The 18,760-nt window shown below is 51.1% G+C and overlaps 1 protein-coding gene across 4 annotated transcripts in view; it reads right to left on the bottom strand.

Annotated features, from left to right (window-relative positions):
• Positions 1-2,781: 2,781 nt before the first annotated feature.
• HNRNPUL1 (heterogeneous nuclear ribonucleoprotein U like 1) overlaps positions 2,782-18,760 on the bottom strand; it is a 34,124-nt gene continuing 18,145 nt past the window's right edge. For all 4 annotated transcript variants that reach the window (XM_027978344.3, XM_027978343.2, XM_027978341.2 and 1 more), the window contains 8 exons: positions 16,830-17,096; positions 15,618-15,740; positions 15,393-15,521; positions 8,134-8,302; positions 7,260-7,544; positions 6,060-6,349; positions 4,525-4,719; positions 2,782-3,990 (listed from right to left, as the gene is read on the bottom strand). In XM_027978344.3, the coding sequence (XP_027834145.2) occupies positions 3,874-3,990; positions 4,525-4,719; positions 6,060-6,349; positions 7,260-7,544; positions 8,134-8,302; positions 15,393-15,521; positions 15,618-15,740; positions 16,830-17,096 (1,575 nt within the window). In that variant the 3' untranslated portion in view covers positions 2,782-3,873. The remainder of the gene's footprint in view (positions 3,991-4,524; positions 4,720-6,059; positions 6,350-7,259; positions 7,545-8,133; positions 8,303-15,392; positions 15,522-15,617; positions 15,741-16,829; positions 17,097-18,760) is intronic.

The following is an 18,760-nucleotide window of genomic DNA, read 5'->3' as shown; positions in this document are numbered from 1 at the left end:
AGAGGCCACTTCCGGCTGAGTACATTCCTGGGACCGGGTGCTCCACGGCATCAAGAACTAAAGTTCCGGGACGAAGGCGGCCCTTCCTCTGCGCACGCGTGCTGCTGCCCGACCCCGCCCACTCCAGCCGGGCAGGAAAAGCGCGCCAGGGCCAGATGGGCTCTTCCGGGCCACCCCCGCCAACCTGAACCGCTACGAAATTGTGGGGTTTCAGGAGGGAAGCAGTGTTCAACCTGTGCACTACTGACCCCAGAGCCCAGCATGCTTCATTTGGGAATGGATGAATCACCACCCTTCATGACCTCTGAGTGCTTGGGCTCTGGTTTAGACCTGTCTATTCTCTTCACCACCTCAAAGAATATTTGCTAAGTCTTGTAGCATGCCTGTCATCACACCCAGTCCCTGGTTAGCACGATTGGTGGTGAGATCAGAGACTGAACGTCCCACTTTGTTTCCAGGACCTGAAGAATCTGCAGGTGTGGAAAGAAGACCTTGGTCTTAATTTGCCCTAGGTGGTAGGTAAGGACTGGCATTCAAACCACTGACCAAATGGACAGGGCTGATGGACCCACAGGTTCAGCTAAGGGAGCTGTCCGTCCCAGCCTGGAGGGCCCAAGGAAGGTTTCTTTCTGGGAGTGAAGGATACCCTGAGACCTGAAAGATGAGCAGGAATTAGGGTAAGAGGGAGGTAGAGAAGGGTCTCATGTAGGAAGTGGGCAAGGCAAAGCCCTAGAAGGGAAGGCAGGTATCCATAGTTCTGTTTGCTGCAAGGACTTCAGTATGGTCAAGGAGTGAAATGAAAAGTAAAGTCGCTCAGTCATATCTGACTTTTTGCGACCCCATGGACTGAGGAGCCTGGTAGGCAAGAGTGCTGGAGTGAGTTGCTATTTCCTTCTCCAGGGGATCTTCCCAACCCAGAGACTGAACCTGGGTCTCCCTCATTGCAGGCAGACGCTTCCATCTGAGCCACCAGAAGTAGGAAAGTTCAAACTTGGCCCTGACCAGACTGCAAGGATCGGAGACTCTCATGATCTATGCAAAGTTCCAAATACACATGCGTTTCCAAGGCAGAAGTTCATGGCATTTAGAGCCTAAAAGGGATCTGTGGCTCTCCCTAAACAGCTTAGTGATTTGAAGTTTGAAAGGGGAGTGGCAAAAGATAAAACCAGTGAGGTCACCAGGCCCAAGTATGTGGGCCACGTAAGCCGAATTAAGTAGCTTGAGCTCCTTGATCCTGCGGAGAGCTAGAAGAGGGTGAGGGCATCAGGGTAATGGACTGGAGGACAGCGAGATCTGTGAGGAGGCTGATGCAGTAACCCTGATATTATGGCTGAACGCAGAGGAGTAACTTCCTATTTGCCCCCCAGTTGCTGCTTGGAATAGGTGGGGACTGATCACACTTAGATGTTGCCAAGAGAGGCCAGCAGAGGGCACTCTTGTCCAACACATGGGCTTGCAGCAGGGGGACTTCCCAGGCTAGAGGGCCTGAGGCCCTGAGGCCCTCTCAGCAGGGAGGCCGCTCTAGGATCACTTGTGGCCTTTAGGCATCAACCTTGGCTCCGTCTCATGTCAGATACCTCACATTTGACCTCAAAGGTAGTCAACCTTCCTCCTCCCTTTTTTTGTAGCCCATGTCCCCTTCAGAAGGCTCTGAGATAGTTCTGTGAGGGAAGAGGTAGGGCTGAACTGGCTCCTCCTGCATTCCAGCCTTGTCCCTCACAAGGGGCCAGGAGCACAGCATGCCCAGAAGAAATGACTCAAGTTGCCAGGGAAGGAGGACAGCTGTGGGGATGCAATCCTTTACCCCAGATCATTCCCACTTGAAGAAAATTTTCCCCTTCTTCAGGAAGCCCTCACCACACCCCGCACCCAACCCACGCACTCACAGCTGATCTTGACCCTGTCACCATTCCATGAGAGGTCTGTGTCACTTCTGGACTGGGAGCCCCTTGAGAGCAGGGTCCAAGACCACCTTTGCTCATGCTGTGGTCTTAACACTGTCCAGAGTGGGTGGATAAGAACAGAGCAAAAACTGACACTTACTAGCTGGATACATTAGATCCTGGAACCCCACTAGCCTGGATCCAGGAGCAGTCAGGAACCATCTTAAGTCTAGCACCCAGGCAAGACCTAATGTAGATGGGCAGTCACACCCAGGGGTGACCCCAACAGCCCAGCCCTAGTTCCCAAACACTGGCCCTACCTTGCTCTCTGCTGAGGGACCTGTTACATCCTTTCTATTCACAAATTCTGGGAGGGGCTTGGGTGGATGGACTGAAAGGGGCAGAAACCAGAGAACCACTTTAAAAGTGAACTAGTGGATTTTAAACTGAGGGCCCCAGGTTTAAGGGGGCACACCCAGCACCAAAAATGTGGAAAGGCACACAAATCCCACAGTCCATCCTAAAGGAGATCAGTCCTGGGTGTTCACTGGAGGGACTGATGTTGAAGCTGAAACTCTAATACTTTGGCCACCTGATGCAAAGAGCTGACTCATTTGAAAAGACTCTGATGCTGGGAAAGATTGAGGGCAGGATGAGATGGTTGGATGGCATCACCCACTCAGTGGACATGGGTTTGGGTAGACTCCAGGAGCTGGTGATGGACAGGGAGGCCTGGCATGCTGCGATTCATGGGGTCGCAGAGTCGGATACGACTGAGCGACCGAACTGGAACACAAATCCCACAGTAAGTATTTAATGAGTAAATAATGTCCCCTTGTAAAGGCCCCCACCCCAAGTAAAGGCCAACTGCAGTAACACTTCAGCGTTGAAACCCTGCTTCCTTCCTGCTAGGAGGTGCCATGTCATTTATTGAAAACAAAACAAAAACAAAAACAAAACAGGGCAAACACATTTCTTAATAAGTGCAGTTTGTTAAAAGTTCTGTTAAAACATATGGGTCAAGGGGGAGTAAAAATAATCAGAGGATCACTGTAGGAAAAACCTTTAGGTCTGGCACTGGGAGACCTCTGGAGAGGAGCAGTGGGAGAAACTTCATGTTCTGAAGGGTAGGAGCCCCCCAACTCCCTTCTTCCCTCTTACCCCCTTAATCCCACGAGAAACTACCAAGACGCCCGGAATAAAAGGTTTCAAGTTCAATAGTCACACTCTCTCCAAATACAAAAAGCAGGTACAATTCAACTCAACACAGAAGCTTGTGTGCAAAGTTACGGGAAACTGAGACATTGTATAAAAAGTTAGGTTAAAGATGATTCTGTGGTTTTGTTTTGTGTGTGTTTTGAGGGTGTGGCTCTTCCTCTGTCACCTGAACTCAGCAAAGAAATGGTTATCCTGATGAAATATCAACAGCTGACCCACAGTAAAAACGGACAAGTTCTAAAAATTAAAAAAAAAAAAAAAAAAAAGCATAATTACCAAAAAAATATCTGTCACTGCTTCCTCCCTCTGCATTTTGTTTTTTAAAACTTGTGTTTTTTTAAGTTTTTGATTTTTTTTTTAAATCCTGAAAAGTAGACAGTAAAACAGCTCCTGGAAGAATTTACAACCAACTGCATGAGAGTCTGAGAAGCTGAGGGCCTAGAGCAGGGCTGGGAGGAGAGGACAGGAAGGGGCCCTCCCCTCAGCCCTGTAGCCTCACTGTACGACCAAGGCCAAGGGACAGGGGGGTCTTTAGTCAAAAAGGAGGAATGGAGGAAGAGGAGGGTAGGGGGACGAACAGAAAATAAAAGGTCATTGTTGCCTGTTGGAATCCAGAGGAAATGCCCGGCCCTGTGTGGGGGAAGAGCCCCTCAGAGGGGAGGCAGCCTGGGAGGACCCATCCCCCAGCACCACGGGACCCGGGAGGGATGGATGAGGAGGACTGAGGCGGGCGCTGGTGGAGGAAGCCGGCAGGGGCCTCCAGGGCACGTGGCTACTGTGCGCTTGTGCCCCCCTGTGTGTTCCCGGAGTAGCTCCCGTAGTCATAGTTCCCGTAGTACGGCGGCCACTGGCCCTGGTTCTGATAGTACTGGTTCCACTGCTGGGCGTACTGGGGAGAGAGAAACCAAGAACGCCACATGTTCATTCAGACCCACATCTGGCTCCTCCCGACCACCCCCCGACCATGGTACAGTGATGACAGTCAACACATAGGTCTCTTGACAGAGAAACCAAGGTACCTTGGGAGGACAAGTGAATGACCCGAGATGGTATGGGTGGGCAGTTCGAGACTGAAGCCCAGGTCTCCTGGCTTGCCAACCTACTGCCCTTTCAAGTGTAGCTAGATGTGGGTGTTACACCACAACCAAAATACTCAAAAATAGGTACAGGGGCCTAGCAACAACCAATCAGAATGGACACTGGCCATGGTGCTGAAGCAGGGTTTGCGGCCCCCTCTGCTTGCTGCACTGGGGAGAGGAACTAGAATGGCAGTTCCTACACTCAGCAGCCAGTGTGGCAGTGGTCACCAAATGGAATGGCTATACTAGATGGATACCATCTTTTAGGGATAAGCAAGGACATGAGTCTGGGAATACACATCCGTGTGGGGCCCCATTTTACCTTCCCTGTTTCTGGCACTTACCTGTTGATACTGGTTATAGCTGGGCTGAGGGTAGGTCTGTGCTGCGGGGGGCGGTGGTGGGGTGTAAGGGGCTGGATTGTAGCCGCCGTAGCTCCCATAGTTGTAGGCAGGTGGTGGCGGAGGCGGAGGCGGAGGGGCTGTGTAGCCCTGGCTGTACCCTCCCTGGTTGTAGGGAGGTGGCTGGCTATAACTCGGCTGGAAAGTGGAAGGGAAAGAAAAACCAGGTCTCTGTGAAATAGCCAGCTCAGCTGGGATGGAGGAAGGGCCTTTGTAAGCAGTGGGCCCACAAAGGAATGTCACCAGGGGAGGTTGTTCGTGGGCTAAGAAGGGGGTGGGTCAGCTCTGTGACCTGGCAGGACAGGGGAGGATGCAGAGCTCTATCCTGGACTCTAATCCCAGGCCTGAGACCCTCGGGAACAAGGCACACAGCATCTCTTGAAAACCTAGGTGTTTCCCCACCCCCTGCCCCTGTAAAATGAGAATTACAACAGGACTACCCCTTTGGACTGCATTACGTATTCAGTAAGCTTATGTGCACACTCCATTGAGCACAATAAACAGTGGCATTTGTTACAGCAAGACCAGCTAAGGAAAACAGCAGTGGCAATTTCTAAATGCTCCCCATGTCCAGGCTGTATCCTTAACTCATCTGACCCCTGATCAACTCTCTGAGATAGGTTCCATTGGCTTTGTTTTATAGAGAAAGAAGGGGAGGCCAGGGAGGTGAAATCAACAGGGCCCAAGTCACACGGGCAAAAAGTCGTGACTTGCCTCTAGGTCCGCCTATTTCCAGAGCCTTGCCTGCAAAGCTATAACGTTATCTTTCCCTCACAGCAAACCTTTGAAGTGAGTTCTACTAACAATTCTAGGCCTTTATGAGGAAAACAAGGTTCTGAGAGGTAAAGCTGTTTGTCCAAGGTCACAAAACCAGAAGGTTGTAAGGCTGGGGTTTGAATTTGCATCTGCCCAGCTCCTGTTCTAGGAAATATTCTGGTTAGACTGGGACTAGACCATGCACCTGTATCCCCTGGCAGCTGCCTCCAGGCCTGGCGAGTGGAAGGCTCACAGTAAACAGGGACCACTGGTTACAGGGCCCGTGCACACCAGAGCTGAGAACTTGAGCTGAGCCTGGAAACTGCTTAGCAGTGAAGCTCTGAGGGCAGAGGTCCAGTCCTCACCAACCTCAGGGTCTGTCTCCACATCCTAAAGACGAAGGGGTCACCCCTTCTAGTCTGGGCAAGAGGTAACTCCAATGCAGTGCTCTCTTGGGAATTCAGTGAGGCCAATGACAATACAGCCAAGAGAAATGCACTTGCTCATGACAACAGTCGGCCCTGAGGGTGACAGAACAGGTAGGTTCCCCATTTACTCTGAGTCTGGAAGGATCTGGGAGTATCTAGGGTCTGTTCCAGCTGAAAGCACGGGCGACAAAGGGAGAAAGGGCAGGGCTGGCGCCAAGAGTGAGGACCTGTGGCCCCACCTCCTCTCACCTGTATACACACCCCCCCCCCCCACACACACGCTCATCCTCTCACCTGTGGAGGGCTGTAGCTGCTGACAGGAGGGGTGCTGGTATTGGCGCTCGTGCCGGGGATGTTGCTGTTCTTGTTGTAGCTGCTGGCCCCTGGGGGGTTCCTAGCAGGGCTGTAGGTGGGTGGCGGTGGAGGCTGCTGTGGCGGCGGCTGTGGTGGCGGTGGCTGCTGTGGCGGAGGCTGTTGCTGGGGAGCCCGGTTGTAGCTGCCTCGGTTGTTGGAGTTGTTGTTGTCCCGGTTGTTGTTACCCCAGCGGTTCTGGTTGTAGCCACCACCTCCACTGCGGTTGAAACCTGCATTGGAGAAGCAGGTAAGAGGCCCCACTGTTCTGACTGGTTAAGACCCTCAGGCATCAGGCTGTCTTGGGGACTGCTGTGGCTCCAGCGTGACCATGCACAGAGCAGGTCCAGTGAACAAGTCAAGCACCCCCTCTGGCCTCCCCCAGAGCCCTGGGAGAGCCCAGTCATCAAGGCCTGCTGACAGGTTTGTCCTGCCCATTGGACTCTGGGCCTGGAACCAGAGCCGTCTTGGTTTCTACTGTCTCCAACATCTAAGTGCTTGGCCTAATGAGCCAGCCTCTCCCCAAGTCTTTGGCCCGGAATCCTTTCCCCAGCCCACTCCTGGTGGCTTCAGAACCTTAGCTTAGGCATTAGCACTTCTGGGGGTCTTTCCTGAGCCCTGCTCCTCTGCAGGCTGAATCACTGGAGCTCACTGTACCCCGGGGGTTTCCCATTCAACCCAGCATCCTTCTGGACTGACACTTGGGCTTTGGATCCGTCACTTAATACCAACCATGGATTCACCTGGGTGAATTGAGCAAATTAATCTGTCCAAGCCTGTTTCTCCATTTGTTTTAGAAGCAAAAACAGTCCTAATATTTGCCTTGTGCCAGGTCCTGAGGTGGGACCCAGGACTGGCCCTTCTTCTCAAGGAGCTCATGGTCAGATGAGGGGTAGGAAAGACTCACAAAAATAATAGCAATGTGACACACAAATGGGCAAGGCCTTCAGGGGTAATGCTGGTGGGGGGTGGGGAGGGAAGAGATGACAGTGGGAGTTTCCCTGAGGCCCCAGACTTTATCTCAGTTCTCTACTAGGGCTCAGCCAACAGCTGGTGCCAAGGAAATGTCATCTGCTGACTGAGGAAACAGTCAACCCTGACCCCGGAACCACAAGCAGGAGAGTTCAGTGTGAGATGTCTCACCTCCTCGGTAGTTGCCTCCTCCACCGCTGCCTCCTCCTCGATTTTGGAAGCCTCCTCGGTTGCCCCCTGGGGGACCTCGGTTGTCATAGCGCTGGAAACCACCGCCACCCCCGCGGCCCCGGAAGCCACCCCCGCCGCGGTTGTCAAAGCGCTTTTCAGGTGGTGGTCCAGCCCTGCGGCCCTCCTCGTTGTACTGCCTCACCAGCTTGTCTGCTTCCTCTCGCTGCAGCTCAATGAACAGCACCTCGTCCAGGAAGTCCCCAACGTCAGGCAACGTGAAGTTGGCTAGGAGGAAGGGAGGGTGCCAGAAGGAGAGGAAAGGCGGTCAGCACCTTCCGAGGGTTAGTCTCCTTCACCCCCAGGACACTGGTCTGCCAGAAGGGAGGACGAGTAGGGGACCGCAGTGTGAGCAACAGAGGAGAGAGGGTCCCAAGCTCTGCCTACAATCAACAATCAGGGGCTAACAATGACCCTCTTCTCCTTTTTCTGAAGAGGTGACTAAATTCTACCAAACCGATGTTTGATACCCCAGGAACAAGCCAGTCAAGGAGAATCACCATCCTTGTTTATTATGGAGATGCCTCACTGAGGCTTGCTCAGCCAGCCCACCCAGTGGGTGCCAGGGGCAGAAGGCCACGCAGGTCTCCCACACCCTGCCCCGGCCCCATCTAATCTGAAAAGCCTGCCCCACCGGGGTATGGGCGGCTCTTTCAGTCACAGCGGTACTACACAGGCAAGGAACAAAGCAGAAGCAAAGAAAGAACAAATTCAAAAAAAGAATACTCAAGCAGCTGGGTCGGGAAAAACGGGGTAAGACACTTTTCCCCTTAAGGGCCTTGCCATGATGCCCCCCTGGGAATCACTCATCTCCTACCTTTCATTTCTAAGACCGCGTGATCTGGGACATCCTTCCCTTCTTCGTCAGTTCGTTTTATTGTTCGGTCTTTCAGGTCCTCATCAGTGGGACAAATTACAATGGCTTTGCGCTGGAAGCCTTCAAATGGTCTCATTTTTCGTCTCTGGGCTGACCCATAAACATTTGTCTAGGGGTAGGTATCAGAAGAGGCAAGAGGTGGCACATTACAAGTCGGTTTTTCCTCTGCAGGGTATTATGTGGGCCAAGGAGTGAGAAAAGGATACCAGTTCTCCTAAGCAGAGAAACTCAGGAAACTGCTCCTTCTTCACTTCTAAGATTCTTCAATCTACCCTCAGAAAACGAAGTGACTTGGGAAAGTGGCTGCTGACAGTCACAGGACAGGAGATTCCTAATGTCTGAGCTTTGCTTTTTAATCCTATTTGTTCTTGGTATTGTACATTACAGCTCTCTTGGCCCCTATTCTAAAAGTAGCATATGCTTACTGTAAAAAAAATCCAGAGTACAAGGTGTATAGAGTAGGAAGCCCTTCATCCACCTACTGCTGCTGTTCCTACTTCCCAGAGATAAAACCTGCATTGAATTTCTTATGTATTTTTAGAAGTATCTGTGTGAGTCTTAAAACCAATGGAATCAAACAACACACACTCTTTGGAAGCCTTTTTTTCACTCAACATTTATCATTTTTCTGTGCTGGTGCTCTCCCTTTTTTTGGCCACGCTGTGCAGCTTGCATGATCTTAGTTCTCCAACCAGGGACTGAACCCTGGCCCTAGGAACCAAAAATGCCAAGTCCTAACCATTGACCGCCAGGGAATTCCCTGGTGTTCTCCTTTATTATTTGTAGAACAGATGCCATGATTAACCAGTCCCTTTGACAGCTGTGTAGATCATTTTCATCAACACTGTTTATTCTATCCCCTTAGTCCTGCTCTGAAACACCAGCTGCACCCACAGGCTTCTAAATTAGGGTGCTTGGCAAGCCAACAGCTTGTGCTGTTTGGAAGTGCAGTTTTGCTAGTAACTTCCTCTTTGCTTCTTCTAGATGGTTAGGTGCATCCTGGCCTGGTGCTGGCAGAGAGTGATACTCTAGGACACACCTGACTGAGAGCACAACAGCTCCCATTCACTGCGTACCTCCCGCGTGCTGGGCCCTTTGGGACTGGGGCCCAGATCTATCAAACCCCAGTGGTCCAAGGACTCAGCCTATGCACCTGAATCACTTGGACACGACTGAAAAAGACAGCAGCTGGAACCCCCCTACAGGGGTCTTCCTCAACCCCCGTCTCTGAAGTGGAGCCCAGACACACATACGGGTGTCCTTTTCACATTCTGACACACAAAAGAACTGGAGTGATAAGGAATGCTGCATTTAAACAACTTTCAGTGGCCCTGAAAGGTAATCAGGGGAGAAGCCACAGCGGGGAACAAATCTGTAAAGAGGCCTGCATGTACCAACAGACAAACAAATATTATGTTTTGAAGATGCAGCCTAGTGGGGTGGAAAAAGCCCAGCATCGAGTTCCAGTGTGGCTACTCGCTCACCACAGCCAGTCCGTGTTGTTGCTTCATCCATGAAATGCGGGAGAAAAGCCTCTCTCCTGGACTTGGTGAAGACTGACCGGAAAAAGGGCCACAAAGCAACTGACCATGTGTGAGGGATCCCTGGAGTAGGGGCTCCGTTGTGGCCTCCAGGATGGAAGCTGCCCAGAGAGAGACCAGTGGTGCAGGGCAGAGGCTTCGCACACCCCAGATCTAAGGTGACCTGGTTAAGTCACACCACAGGGCCCGGAGTGAGTGACTTCCTCTCAGAGCCTCAGTCTATCTACTAAGTCTCAAACCCTGAAAGGGGGAAATAAGAGGAAAGTCATATGGTCACTACAAAGACTGAAGGAGCTCAGGCGAGTAAAGCCCTTGCTTAGTCCAGGGTCTGGCTCACAGCCGACACTCAGCAAACAGAGGTCATGGTTGGTGAGATGGCTGATGGCTGGTGGCCATCACTGGATGGCTGCACTGGCTCTTCTCACGGTATGGCTGAGTTCAAGCAACCTGGACCAGGTGAAAGTCCAGCTACGGTGATTCCCATCAGGAGGACAAAGTCAGCGTAGAAATCTAGACTCTGGGGAAGAGGCTCGAGGTTGAAATCGCAGCTGTGCCCTCTATTTGTGAGGATGTAGACAAGCCACCTAATTAGTCTGAGTCTCAAATTTCTGCATCTGAAAGACGGAGATCCTACCACCCTCCCCCTGGCTCTGGTGGGGATTTGCAGATGTGGAAATGTCTGGCAGGGAAAGAAGTCTGAAATTGGGGCCAGCAGGACTGACGGTGTCCTGGGAGAGGCTTCCCAGTAGGGAGCATCAGGGAAAGTTAAGTTTGAGGAGAAGATGAAACACAAGAGAGCCTATTCCAAAAACACGAGGAACAGAAGCTGGGATGTGGGTCAGCCAGAGGCCAGGGACCGCAGTGCACACCTGTTGGGAGATCTGGTCAGTGGGTATTCTCTAAACCAACTCGACCCCGTGGCTCTGACACACACAGCAGTTAGAGGGTCTTCCTTGTTTCCCAGGGAAAATGTCTCAACCTTCATTGGGGGTGGAGGTGAAGGCATACACATGCAGTCATCTGTGCCTTTAGCCACACAAACGGTGAAAAAGTACACTGGTTACAAAGGAAAAGTCAAGTCCTTCTCCTCGCTGCTCTTCCCAGGCTCCATTCCTAGAAGCGAATCAGGTGGCATCTGGTCATAGGAAGATAGAATTTGATTTCCAGCTAAATAAAGAAGCTTCCTCCTGGCACACAACCCAGATGAGCCAGGAGTGAGTGTGGCCCCAGACATTCTGTGGACAACTGATGAACAGTGGACAACTCATTCCACTGTTTGCTTGCCCATAAGAAATGATCAGTGATCCTATCTGATTCCTCTGAACCTCAAGGACGTGGATAAATGCCTCTTGGGGGTTTTCTATGAAGCAGACCCGCCCTGTCCATGTCCTGATGAGAAGACAGAGAGGAGAAGCATTGCTGTCCAGAGGGACCAGTCCCCATAGCTTCTTGATGGGAAGTATGGGGAAGAGCAGACGGAACTCCTCAACAGCTGGCCTCTATCCTGGGAAGTGGCTAGACACCAAGGGATGGCTCCTCAGATACTTCAGAGCTGAGGTGCTGAGAACCCTCATGGTGACGATTTAGAGACTGCACCTCCCTCCCCTCACTCCTTGGCTTGGGGAAAGGAAGAATAGCATCTAAGCCACACCAGCAAAAATGCAAATACTTGGCTTTCCTAGAGGGAAGGGAGTTAGCTGTTGGTGGCTGTTGCCACAGCAAACACAGTGAGGTCAGAGCCCCTGGGCTGGCCCAGCACTGCTGTGGTCACTGGGGGCTGCTGGTGGCTGTTGCTAGGAGACCAACACAACAGCTAGGTCAGCTTTTCCAGCTGTGTGGGCTCCTGCTGCCTCATTCCTGCTCCTCTCAGTCCCACCCTGCTTGAAGATGCTGACTCGAAGGAGGTCTGGGGCTGTCTGTGTTCCCTGCCTCCTGGCTACTCCCCTTCCTCTGTGATATGGGCCAAAGGACAGGGGTTGGGTTTCTCCGAGCAGCTGCCGCGGTAGTTGTGGTGTGTGGCAGTCTGGGGCAGGCAGGAGGGGACACAGCAAGCTGCTCACAGCCTGAAATCTCTAAGAGACACTGCTTCCTGTCAACTGTCCCTCTTCCATAACTCAACAAGGTCAGGCTGGCAGCAGGAGAAACATGCGTGAATCCCACAGAAGCAAGGTTAAAGCTGTTGACCGAAGAGTTCACTCTGGGCTCAGCATGAGGTAAACCCAGTAGAATGAACCACATGTGCAGACACAGAACTGGCAAGAGTGTCAACAATGGAATGGGCTGAGGTTCTGGGGCTGGGGAGGACAGAAGAAACACCCTCTTCTCCAATGCCTGTCCACAAGAGGCAGTTTACTCTGGGTCCCCACAGTAGCCCTCGGTCTGTTTCAGGCAAAGGCATGGTACGTGCCCACATGGATGCCAAGCAGTACAACCACCTCGAGCTGAGGCAAGGTTAATGATGCTGTCATATCGTAGCCTCTGGTCATTTGCCTGGCCTGGCTCTGGGCTGCTGGATTCCTAAGAAAACTCCTAGCCTCAGACCTCCACTCTGGGAGTGGCCTGGGCCCTCACTTATGGCCCTGAGGGGCCTTCTCAGAAGCCTCCAGGAGGGCAGGTCTGCTGCCTCACTGAGGCCAGCTCCTGCTCTGCATCTGGTAGGCCAGGGACAGTCCAGGCAGTCTCCCATTCCAGAGGATTCCCACTGGCACCTAAAAGAGCCATTTGAAGCAATGTGGCCTACTGCTGCTTTTTCTCCTCAGCTGTTCCACAGCTCTAACACTCACAGGATCTGAAGAGGACACTCAGGTCACCACGGAACGAAGGCAAAAGACACCCCCCACCTTGAAACCTGGCCTTTCCTGGCTTCTGCAGGCACACTCCCCTCTCAAGAAGGGGCATTTCTGGGGTCAAACTAGGTAACAGGAAACCCAGAAAAGCCAAATGTGGGGAGGTCAGACCACTCAGGAAAAACCAGAGAAGGAAAAAGACAGTGCTGGGCTGAGATCCAGGAGCTGCAGGGACTCTGCCTGCAGCTCCAATCCTGGCTCTGGGAACCCCATCTAACTGAGGAGTCAGCTGCACATTGACCTACCCCTCACTGCCAAGGCTGGTGGGGGAGGAAATGCCAGGGTCTGGCCTAGGGCCTGCTCTGAATCTTCTACACACACATCTACCCACATAGGCTTTTCTGGTACACCCTTTTTGATGTTTAAGCCAAAACAGGTCAAACCACTGGCTTCAGACCTCTTTTCAGGCCTCAGTAACCTCTGGTTTGGGGCCCCAAGTCAATCCTCCAATCTGCGGTTAGCCAGAGAACCCTCCTCCCCATCCCACCCCACCTTCAGAGTTTGCGTTCCGTTGCCTTGCTGTTGGCCTGGAGCACTTGGCCTGACCTGCATGTTCCTTCACCAGGAAGCCAGCAGCCCTGGAGACCACAGGGGCACCTGGAAAAGCCCTGGACCCTGTCCTGAGCTAGTTGACACAAGCTGAGAGGGCCAACAGTGAGTCTTTACAGCGCTCAGCAGTTCTGTGCCTGGCTGAGGGGCTGGGGGCCTGACCTTCAGAGAAAGCCCATTTTGCAATGTTGGACGGAGATGTTAAGACAATTTACCCCTAGAATTATAAACATTCTCCACCAGGCCCTATATGTGAAATGGGTTTCACAGCTGATTTAACTAGCAAACTGAGAAAAGGGAGGCAGGGAATACTTGTGGTATCCAAAAAAATAATTCTCAAGGTATGGACTACAATTCCAAAATGCCCTGACAAGAAATGGGGCAAGGTGAGGCCAGGGTTAATTTATACAAAGTCTTCAAAGGAGAAGAAGGCTGGCTGTACACATTATTGATGGGGCTGGGCTAGGACAGCAACCCTGAGTGGCTCTTGGACTACCCTGTGCCCAACCACCCCTCCCCCATAAATGCAGTCTAAATATCAGCCCCATTAGTTGTTGTATCAAAATTTAGTATTATGGGATCATATCTGTCTTCCCAAATGTCAGTCTTTAGGGCTTAATCCCAGGGTTGCAGCATCGGTCACTAGACAAAAGTACACCTTTCCAGGGAACTCCTTGGTGGTCCAGTGGTTGAGACTCCACATTTCCACTGTGTGTGTGTGTTCCCCTGCTCGGGGAACTAAGACCCTCCCCCGCCCATGATGCACAGTGTGGCCAAAAAAGAACTCAAGAAAAAAAAAAACACACCCACCTTACAAGAAAATTAAAAAGTAGGCCTTTTACATGTCCACCTTCCAGAAAAGCAGAGCCCAGTATAAATCTTGTACCCCTCCCCACGACAGAAGAGTGGCAACAGTCCTGCAGGCCTGGCCGACTTTCAGTTTCCTAGCATAACTGTTTCATCAGCAACCCAGGTTCCACTCTCAGTATCTAACTGGCAAGACTGTTTATCTGTCATGAAGAACCATCACCAACTAGTAGTCTTTTATTTTTGTCTTCAGTTCTGTGTATTCCTTTCAAAGGTTGGATATTAAGGAATCAATGTTTCAACTTTGAACACTAGATTACCAGCGTATTATAAAAGGATATAATGCAGGAACAACCTGATGGAAAAGACGCAAAGGGCAAGCTATGTGGAACGTGCCACCCTCCCCGAATCTCCACTATTCACCAACCCAGAAGCTCTGGCTTGTTTTCTGTAAGATGCTCTCTCCTGTGCAGAAGTACTTTGATCCCTTGAAGTTTCCAACCACCTTTCTTTCTTTTCTTTCTAAAAGGTTGTGAGTTAGTTGGGTGAATAATGGATCCATCTATCTATTGCTGCTCCACATGGCTTGTGGGATCTTAGTTCCTCTATCAGGAATTGAACCCAGGGGCCTCCTGCAGTGGGAGTGCAGAGTCCTAATCACTGGACCACTAGGAACTCTTTTTAACCACTTTCTGATCAGGGCTGGGACAGGGCCACACTCATGGAAGGCACTCTAGTTAGGGCTGCTGGATCAGCGCTGCTACTTAGTTTATATATCTGCACACGTATACAAAACCTGCTACTTGAGAAAGCCTTCAGGACAAACGACAAGGATGATGTCTCATGGGGTACTAACAAGGAACGTTAACCGTTTGGGTCGGTCATACTTTTAATGTGAAGAACCCTGGTCTTCACTGAAATGCAGGCAGAGAACACACGACATATACATGTACCTGACGGTCATAAAAACATGCTGAGAGAGGCTGGGACAGACCCGTTCTGTAGATTAACAACCTCCAGCTACCACATGCCAGTCTCCATGTTAGCTGTGTGGGCACCATTTTGAGCTGTTTTCCAGATCAGGAGACTTAATAGTCAAAGGATAAAGGCCGCTGCCCACAGGCATGCAGCTAGCGAGTGGCAGAGCTGGGACTCAAGCCCAGGTCTGTTTGGCTCAGAAATCTAAGCCTTTCCATTTCACACAATTGCTCTCACCTGACGATGTTCTTTTGGGCTGCTGTGGGCTTGAGCCAGGTCTGGATTGCTGCCCACTGACCCCCCGGCAGACTGGACTCAGAAAGTTAAGAGTCTGGGACTGTGCTATCATGTATAGCTGACCTCTGACCAATACTGTAGGCCAAGAGTATTAAGGGGAAAAAAAAGAACCAGAGAGGACTTTCCAGGTACCCAAAAGGCCCGTTCCCTCTCCTAGGGGACGATGGTCACCAGGAAGTACCTGATCTAGGATATAGTTGCGCTTCTTGCGGGCAGCAATCTGGATGAGACGGTTGAGGCACTGAGTGGCCTGCTGGATCAGGACGTCCCAGCGGCCGGCGTAGTTTCGCTGCCGGCGTAGGCCCATTACCTGCGGGCAGAGAGTGGAGAGGGGTGGGTGGGGGTCCTGTTTGCTAGGCAGCAGGCAGTTGGGGGGGGGGCGGGGGTAAAGAGGGGCTGCGCTTACCCGCATCTTATCCATGATGGCATTGGTACCCAGGATGTTGTACTTCTTGGAGGGGTTGGAGGCTGCGTGTTTGATGGCCCACGTGGTTTTGCCAGCAGCGGGCAGGCCCACCATCATTAGAATCTACGAGAATAGGACCAAGAGGGGCGCTGTGAACAGTGTGTGCAGCCTGGCATCACCACTCGCTGAGGCCCATGAGGGTGACCCTAAACCTCACAGCCACCTCTGGGAAATGGAAGCAGTAACAGTGTCTACCTCACAGTTTTGCTGTTGCGAGTGAAAGAAATGAGGGTTGTGAGACTTTCAGCAGAGGGCCTGCTGTTATCATGAATATTAACATTTCTGTTTACGCAAGATCCAGGGGCGTCTGACAGGGAAAGGCCCATGGAATAGGCACAAGTAATGGTACAACATTCCTGGAGTCTCAGATGGGGACAGATTGTATGTGCAAGGACAAGCACCATTTCTAGTTAGTACCTTTAAAATTTGGCAAACATTGGATGCAAGTAAAATGCGTAAGAGGAGGAAAATAGTTTGAGGCTACTAACAACAAATTTCAAAGAGGTGTTCATGTGGTTAAGATAAAAGCTCACCAAAAACTGTTAAGGGTAGGGTATCAAAATGCTTACTTATACTGTAAGATCTCAACAATAAAATGTGTGTATAACTGGTACCTAATATAGAAAAAAAGCATAGGATAAACTTCAAAACTCTTAAAAGGAAACATTTGTAGATGGTGGAATTACAGGAAACTCTCCTTTATATTTCTTAATTTTCTAGAATAAACTCAAAATCACTTATGCACCAGAAAAACAAAAATTGAGAATCAAGACCAGAGTACAGCTTTTGCAGCCAAATCAGCTCCAAGCCCAGGTACCATTTTTGTTCTCAGACAGGCTTGGGCAGGAGCGTGGAGCCACACAACCTCCTTTAAGAACCTTGTCACCAAAGTGCCTTTGCACCTTTTTTCTGCTAGAAGGCCTCCTTTCTCAAGATTCTGACCTCACTCAAGAAACAGTGTGGCAACTTCTGGGATCTTTCTGGTATTTAGTTATGACAGTCCAGCCCTCTTTGGCCTAAGCCACGCCCATACCCCTCACTCTCCCCGAAACTAGGACGCTCCTCCACACTCAGCTGCAGGCAGGCCTCCTGTCTAGGCAGCAGTGTGGCTCTGCAGAGGTGGCCACCCAGGCAGGCTTCCAGGCCCCTCACCTCACACTCTGCCTTGCTCTTTGGTCCGACGGTACCCCGGATGCGCTCACTCAGGGGGAGGTGCTGGATGAAGGTGAAGCCTGGGAGGACAGAACAGTAGGGCTCTGCCCGCTGCCCGAAGTTGAACTCCACCGCACAGTTCTTCACCAGGACGTGAGGATAGAGGGCCTGACCCCCTAAGGCTTCCTTCTGGATTCGGAAGGCAATGCCCATCCACTTCCCATTTTTGGTGAAGGAAAGTTCCACGTCATTTCCACATTCAAAGTCCTACGGGAAAAAAGTCAAAGAAAGCTAAGTTCCAATGCTCTGTGTAAGGTACGAGGAACCAGAAGTCAGGGAGCAGATGTAAGGGATGGAAATAGCTTGCGCCCCAGATTCAAGTGCAGCCCTCCTCAACATATAGACGTGCTCGCCAGCCCCAAGGAATGGCTCAGACCATATACAGCCCAAGGCCCTCTTTGGCCATAACCCAGAAGTGGATGTGAAGTGTGTAATTTTAGGAAGTTCCAAGTATTTGAGTCTTGTGCCTAGCCTGAGATGGAGAGGAAGCTGTCCTGTCCATTCTCAACTCCCACAAGATAATGGATGGAAAGAAATTCATAGCAGGGCCTGTTAAGTCAAGCCTGGCTCCACAAGTGCATCCATTTATATGTTCAACACACGCTCCCCGAGTTCCTGCTCTTCTTGATGCATATTCTAGTCATCTGAGCCTGACAAGAGTTCAGAGCCTAGTGGGAAACCAGACAAGGACATTATTCTAATTCATTGAGAACACCCACGCAGAATCAAGATTCTCTGAGGAGGACCCTGTAAGCCAAGTCCTGAACAATAAATGGGAACAAGCCAAGTTTGGGGTGAGAGAAGACAGTCCTTAAGAGAAGTGCTTATGTACAAATCTGGCAGTGAGAGGACACAAGGTCAGACTGGCTGAAGCATAAAGAACTGGGAGGTGGTTAACTTCAGGTACAGCCGGCAGCTGGAAGGGAGCATATTCATTAATTCAACGATTCACTGAGTCCTTACTGATCAGCTGAGGTGTAGTGTCAAGATCCTGTTTTGGAAGGTAGATGGCTTCAGTTCTATCATTTACTACATCCTATTTCCTTATCAAAAAAGATTCCGCAATATAGCAGAGTTGTGCTAAGGACTAAACAGGTTAATGTATTTCCTACGGTGAGAGCACGAGTGGGTGGTCTCACTCCCAGATGCCAGACACTGCTCTGGACTGAAGCGTGGGGGTGGGGAAGGAGTTTAGATTCCTGCTGATGGCAGCAGAGCAGAGCCCCTGACTTGTTCCTAAGAGCAGAATTGCCTGGTCAAAACTGTGTTTCACAAAGATCACTTCAGCTGCAGGGCAAAGGTTAATAATTAAGGAAGACTCAAAATTTGTGGTCGTAAGTAGGCAGGAGCAAAGGCTGAGTGGTATTCCTTCCCCTCCTACATGCAGAGACCACCTTGGGACTTGCCTTTGAGCAGCTGTGAAAGCCCCCTTCCCCCAAGGAGCCTCCTCGCCACCCTCCTCAGTGGTCACAGGGCATAGTTCCACATGGTCCTTTGTGTCTCTAAGTGCCCATAAAGGTAGAGATCATGCAGGGCAGACACGCAGACATCTGCTGGACTAAATCCTGCCTCAACTCCTGCAGTATGATCCCTCCCGTATCTTCTCACCTGAGCAAGAATCGCCCAGGTCACTTTTCCTCTGTTGTGGAACTGAACATAGCAGGGGCTAACCTTTCTTATGTCCACCAGCTTCAACTACAGGAACTTACCTCCCTGTACGGAAACCAGTACCCTCAACTGACAAATCCGGCTCAACAGAGCCAACAGTCAACGAGGCAAGCGTAACGGTGTCACTTCTGCTGAAATGTCTCCAGGTGCCACTCTAGGGCCTAAGGACCCAAAGTCCTAGCTTGGCACTGTTCAAAGTCTGT

The sequence above is a fragment of the Ovis aries genome, chromosome 14 (genome assembly GCF_016772045.2).
Source record: "Ovis aries strain OAR_USU_Benz2616 breed Rambouillet chromosome 14, ARS-UI_Ramb_v3.0, whole genome shotgun sequence".
Taxonomy (NCBI): Eukaryota; Metazoa; Chordata; class Mammalia; order Artiodactyla; family Bovidae; genus Ovis; species Ovis aries.
This window is presented reverse-complemented; position numbering and strand designations above follow the sequence as displayed.